This window comes from Cheilinus undulatus, linkage group 16 (genome assembly GCF_018320785.1).
Source record: "Cheilinus undulatus linkage group 16, ASM1832078v1, whole genome shotgun sequence".
In the NCBI taxonomy this organism is placed as follows: Eukaryota; Metazoa; Chordata; class Actinopteri; order Labriformes; family Labridae; genus Cheilinus; species Cheilinus undulatus.
Window position 1 is genome coordinate 1,260,499 of NC_054880.1, and position 6,263 is coordinate 1,266,761.

The 6,263-nt window shown below is 41.5% G+C and overlaps 1 protein-coding gene across 1 annotated transcript; it reads right to left on the minus strand.

The window, feature by feature from the left end:
* Positions 1-2,756: 2,756 nt before the first annotated feature.
* LOC121524529 (cortexin-2-like) lies at positions 2,757-3,023 on the minus strand. Its single transcript, XM_041809956.1, has one exon. The coding sequence runs from the start codon at positions 3,021-3,023 to the stop codon at positions 2,757-2,759; it is 267 nt and encodes an 88-aa protein (XP_041665890.1).
* Between the last annotated feature and the right edge of the window lie 3,240 nt (positions 3,024-6,263).

Consider the following 6,263-nt stretch of genomic DNA (forward strand, 5'->3'; position numbering starts at 1 on the left):
ACACAGAAACCTAACTTTTTTGGAAATAGGGTTGTACATCTCAGGCTGAGGTCTTGATAGCTGTGTCAGTCCAAGCTGAATTGTTGGTTGGCCATAGTGTTTTCTGCACTACTACCTAAAACCAAATGTAAAAACTGTGGTCATCATGAAAACATGCTAAAGACTTGGGATAGCACTTAAATAAACTTCAGGTCAGGGACTGAAAGACTCTTTTTAAAAGTGGATTTTACTCAGGAGACCTGATGGATGTTGGATAGTGGGTGAAAGTAGGCCCCCCTCTGTGTCTGGCAGGTTCTCTACATTTTTCCAAACATCTCTCTGATGGTCAGCGTGTGTAAAAACGAGCCAACCGTGCTCCTCACTCCTCATTTGTCACCTTGCCTGTGTTTTGTCTTCTGCTCCTCAGAGCTCCGGCTTGTTGGCCGCAGACATGTGACAGAAGCGAGTGTGCCGGTTGGCTGCGTGGTGAGACGCTCGGTGTTCAGACATCAACTGGCACCAAAACGGGCGGTTACTAAGCAACAGGCGAGCTGGCAAGACGATGGAGAGTCGCTGGAAACCGACTCGTCTCGTCTCTGCAGTCATAGCAATTCTACACAGCCTCCATCACTCCTCTATGTTCCAGCATCCAAGTCTCCTGGGTCTCCTCCTCCTCCTCCTCCTCGCTCCAAAATAACACCACATTGTTCTCAGAGCTTCACAAGTTCTCTGAGCAAGTTCTTAAAGTCTAAAAAAACGAAAGTTCACTTGTCCATTTGGTCAAAAGAGGAAAAAAAACTTTAGAAAAGACAAAAAAAAAAGTTCTTCTCCATTGAGAGACAGCAACCCTAACATGCTGCCTGGCAGGCAGTTTAATAGAAATCATAGAAACCGCCCTCTGCAGAAACATCTGCTTGATGTTCTCGCTGCATTGCTGCATTGCTGCAGAGCTGCAGAGAGGAGGGATTTCTATAACCGGTCTGGGCAAAGTCAAAGAGAAACTCATTATTTATCTACTTAACACTGGAGTTGTAGTTTTCTCTAACATCAGGTGGTTAGTTTGATTAATGTTTCACCAGATTGGCATCATAAATGATCTCCTGTGTGCATTTTTGATGTTTTTCATGCAGCATCTGCACAAAACAGACTCAGGAGGTCTGCAGGGCTGCAAATTTACCTGCAATAAGTGCATGAAAACATTTCTAAGGGGAGGCAATGCATTGCTTATTTCAACAAATTATGATAGTGATATTTATTGTGATTATTCAAACATTTCTCTTCATTTGCATTGTGGGATATTGTTGTGTTTTTTTGCCCAGATAAGTGGCTGCCAGGCAGACCGAGACGACAATCAGACAGGAAGTAGAGAAACACATCGCGCACTTTTCCTAAATTGTTGCCTATCAGAAATGTCAAGTGTAGCTCTTTTAAACAGAACATTTCTGTGTACCTGCGCTCACATGAAAATACACGAGAGAGACTGCATCACATCAGTGATTTAGCTCCATGTGGGCTGTGAGTGCTGGGACAAAAACCGTCCTGGAATCTGTTTTGATTAGAAATGAGCAACTGTGGAAAACGGAGCATGCAAGCTTGTTGACTTTTACAGCAAAAGTGTTTTTTCAAGGTCAAATTTGGGGTTTTATGACGTATGCATGGATGCTACTGCTGGATCACGGATTTCTGGGCTGCTTCTGAATGCAGGCCTGTCCACAGATTTCATTGGACAATCCCAGATGCTGGGTATTGATAGTAATAATGTGTTTGTTGGATTAGTGGCATTGGTGCAAACTTGGGTGCACCTTTTCATCAAGTTTGCACAAATATTCTGCCCGTTTTCCCCACTATTAACCTGTTTGACTCTCTGTAACCCTATTTTAACACTTTCTCTGCCAGTTTTTGCCCATTATAACTTATTTTTTTGCAACTATGAATCCATTTTCAGCACTTTTAATGCCTATTTTTGCAGTTTCAACCCAATTACAAAATTTTTATGCCCTTAATTACCTCTTTAGATTGATTTTCTGCCATTTTTAGCCTCTTTGACCCATATTTGCCACTTTTTAACTTTTTTTCGCCACCTTTTCTTGCCACTTCTAATACATTTGTGCCACTTCTGATTCTGTTTAAAGAAAAGGAGTGTACATTTTAAAGAAAGCATGAATGAAAAACATATTTTGTTGCTTCGATAAGAGCGGTTATTACCCAGGTAAGAAAAAAATGAGAATATAGTTATCACATCCTAACTTTATAATGGACCATGATTTTGCTGACCACCATAGGACCCCTGTTTGGCCGGGCCAAAGAAAGCACTCCCCCTTAATCCCCCCATATGGATTTTGGAGTGCAAAAACTCCATGTGAAAGCTAATTTGGCCTTAATTTCACTGCTCATCACAATTAGTCCACACCTTCCACAGCCCCAAATCTTAAATCCACCATTTGTTTGTTTGCAGGTCTTTTGATATTCAGAGGCTGAGCTTGAGTTTGTAATTGTTGCATTATTTATTTAAAGGTTGGATATCTCTGCTCTGAAAGCCAACAAGGTTACTGCACATGGCCATCCACTAACCCCACCAGCAGAGTCTGCAGGTGCAAGGCTATATTGATCTCAAACTTCAACTTCTGTTGCACCCTAAGACTATTTTCATATTTTGCTGCCCACTAGTAACATTGAAGAGGAAATGTGCGCCTGTGATTCTACTCCGCTCTTTCAGTGTGATCGTCGTCTCAGTTTAACATGTTGGTTGTCAGGGTTGCTGCCTCTCAGGCTGCCTGTCAGGAAATTCGGTAGTCGAAGGTGTCCTTCTCCATGTAGTCTGTCCAGGTGGAGGACGGCATGCTTCGATACGGGTCCAGGAGGATTCGGAAACAGCGGACGATCAGCAAGCCCAGGAAGATGAAGAGGATGAGGACGAAGACGAAGGCTGCCCTCTGCTCGAGTGTGAGGATGTATGCAGACGCTGAGGAGGACGATGAGGAGGAGGAGGAAGAGAAGTCTGATTCTGATGCAGAGAAGGTGCTGCTGTAGAGGTCGTCAGCCATGGTGGGACTGAGGATTGGTTTAAACCTTCTTCTTCTTCTGTGCAGTGAGATGTGGACCAAATGAAAACACTGGCATCAGCAGGAGAGGGTCAGTGTCGGAGAGGAGACGCCTGCAGAGGAAACAAAGAGGAAAAACTTGGATGGATTTGATCTGTAAGCAGGACAATCAAAGAGAACTTAAGCAGCCTGGAAAAACACTATGTGGACAAAAGTATTCGGCCACACCTGGTAATTACTGAATTCAGACATGTTGCCACAGGTGTATAAAATCAAGTACCAGTTCCCAAAACAGGTCGTTGCGAGGATGCCACCTTTGCAATAACACAGCTTGTGAAATGTCACCCCTGCCTGGTATTATACGCTATATTCCTCAGTCAGCTTTCAGTGATGTTATTAGGAAGTGGAAGTGTTTAGGAACAGCAGCAGCTCAGTCAGGTGCAGTAGAACTGTGCACTGTGGAGTCTGGGCTAGGCCCCTTATCTCCAGTGAAGGCCAATCCTAAGGCTTCAGCACACCAAGACATTTTCAACAATGCTATGCTCCCAACATGACTGCCCCAGCGCACAAAGAAGGACTACAAAGACATGAAGACAAGAAGAACTTGACCGGCCCACACAGAGCCCTGACCTTTAATCCCATCGACCATCTTAGGGATGAACTGGAGTGGAGATTGAGAGCCAGGCCTTCTCGTCCAACATCAGTGCCTGAGTTCATAAATACTCTTTAGAATAAATAGGCACAAATTCCTATAAAATCTTATGAAAAGCCTCTAAGAAGGGATGCTGTTATAGCTGCAAAAGAGACATTTGAATACAAAGTCATTATAGTTGGTGTAGTGGGCCGGCGGCTGAATACTTTTGTCAGTATAGTGTATCTGTCCAGCATGAGTCAACATTTCTTCCCAGTCAAGTTTTTCCTTGCCTGTGAAACTTTGCTAAAAGTTTCTTATTGTAGAGCTCATGGTGGAGTGATGTTGGGTCTTCATCAGTAGCTAATATGTCTTTCTAAAGAATCCAGAGATAACATTTACTATGAACTGGCATTAAACACATAAAAACTGATATTTGTGTTGAATGCATATCAAATGCAAATATATTTCTTTCTTTATCAGCTTATTTGGATTGTGTTGATCTTTCTGCTGTAATTATTATGAAGCTCTCTATCTCACTGATTTCTCATTCATGTCTAACAGGATCAATCCATTTCATAACCATTTTTATTGAGCTCTCCTTTGAAAGCTCCCTCTTAAAGTAAGATCTTCTTTTCATCCCTCCTTTACCTCAGATTTTTTAGTCAAAGTGTTTCAGCAGCTTTGTTCAGATCTTCTTTGAGGAAACTTTTGTGCCATTGCTGAAAGATGAACAAATTTTCTTCAGGGTTTTATATATGCACAACTTGGGGAAAAATAAGAGGCTGGATTTTCCACTTGCAGAGATTTGCAGGATAAAGAGTCTTGATAATCAGACTTCAGATTCCATTTTTGATAGGCATGCAACTGAATGTTATTTTTCTCATGACAGATCCTCTGTTCAGCTACAAACCACAGTGAAAAAGTCTAAAATATGGATAAAAATATACATTTGGAAATATGTTAAAATCAGTATTCAGTAGAATACAACATGATGAAAATAAATCCCCAAAGGGGTAAAAGTGTGTTTTTTATTTTGAGTAAAGACACATTCTGAATTTGACGCCTGCAACATGATTCAACAAAATCAGGGCCAACTAAAGACTCAAACCTTGATAAGATGATAGAGCTCAAAATATAAGAGGAAGCTGAATATCTAAAAGAATTAAAGTATAACACTCTCTGAAAAATATTTTTGTTAAGAAGCAGAGGCTTAGCTATTTTAAGTTAAATTAAATCAACTTTACTTGGACATTTATGTTGGTCTAACTTCACTTTTTAAAGTTATATTAAGCTGGGGATGCTTTCCTAAACTTACAAAACTGTTTAAATTCAACTTATCACAACAACTTGGTGTGTTCAGAAGACTACCCATCTTATATTGAAGTTTCTCTCCACAGGCGACATTTCTCTTATACCGCTTTCCCTCTAAAATTAGCATGTAAAAGCAGTTTTTTTAAACCTCGGTAAACCCGCTAACAATCGGCAAGTGACTCCTTTCCCATTGCCAGCAGACCTGGATCTGATCACCAGCAGATGAGCTGCATGGCTGTTTTTTTTTTCAAGCTGATGTCATCACGTTGATGACATCATCATCAGCGTGCTGAAACACAGCTAGGTAAACAATGGAAAGGAGCATGGAAGCCATGGACACGGTGGTCAATTGTTTTCCATACTTTGTACTTTTGTCCCTCTTTCAAAACATACAAACTCAGCGCAGACTGAACGACATTCGGGCGCTGATGATAGGAAGGCAGATGGAATTTCAAAGTCCAAAAAACAAACTCGGCTGCCGGCGTCCTTTTGTTGCCACAAGTTACGGGTGCGATATTATGACGTAGACACGTTACGCCAAAGTCATAACGTGTTCACCCGGGTGTGACGTTCCCACTGGAGCCAATCGGAGGCGAGCCGATAAAAACCCATGTCCATTGCAGAGTCAGGCAACGTGGGTCTGAATGCCGATTAGAGCCTTTCCCACTGCCGACAGGAGCAGATTGTTAGCGTGGTTCAACAGGTGTTTCGGCCAGTAGGAAAGGGGTATAACTGAGTGGTTAACATCACTCATGGTGCCAAAGTGTCTGCAATGACAAAACATACTTAGAGTGACCGAGAACTGCTAGCTTAAAACTAAACGTGTTCTAACCACTCAGAAAATAGAGATGAAATAACTGGCTTTTATTTTTTTAAGTTAACACAACTTAATTTATAACAGCCTTTTACTGTTTGGTTTTACAGTGTAGGAACGTTGTATGTAAGAGACCACAGCACTGTGATTGAGTTTGTGAACAATGTTCCTCATTGGAAAGCTGCAAGATCTCTGTGCATGTAAGGGGGCAAGACTGAAAACCAATAGTGAAAGCCAGGTGTACTCAAGTTAAATTGAATGCTGTTAGAACCATTTGGAACAAGATGTCTGTAGAACGGTAATACTCTGACATTTCTTCTCCAACTGTCAGAATCCATGTAGCTGCTGCTGGTGTTGAGTTATACAACAAAAACAAAATAGTTTTTTTTTTTTTTTCCTGTCTGAACTTTTATTCTGACTCAGAGGCCTGTAGATGACTAACTGGAAGGCATTATCTGGAAAACTCAACTGGACCGAAAGCATG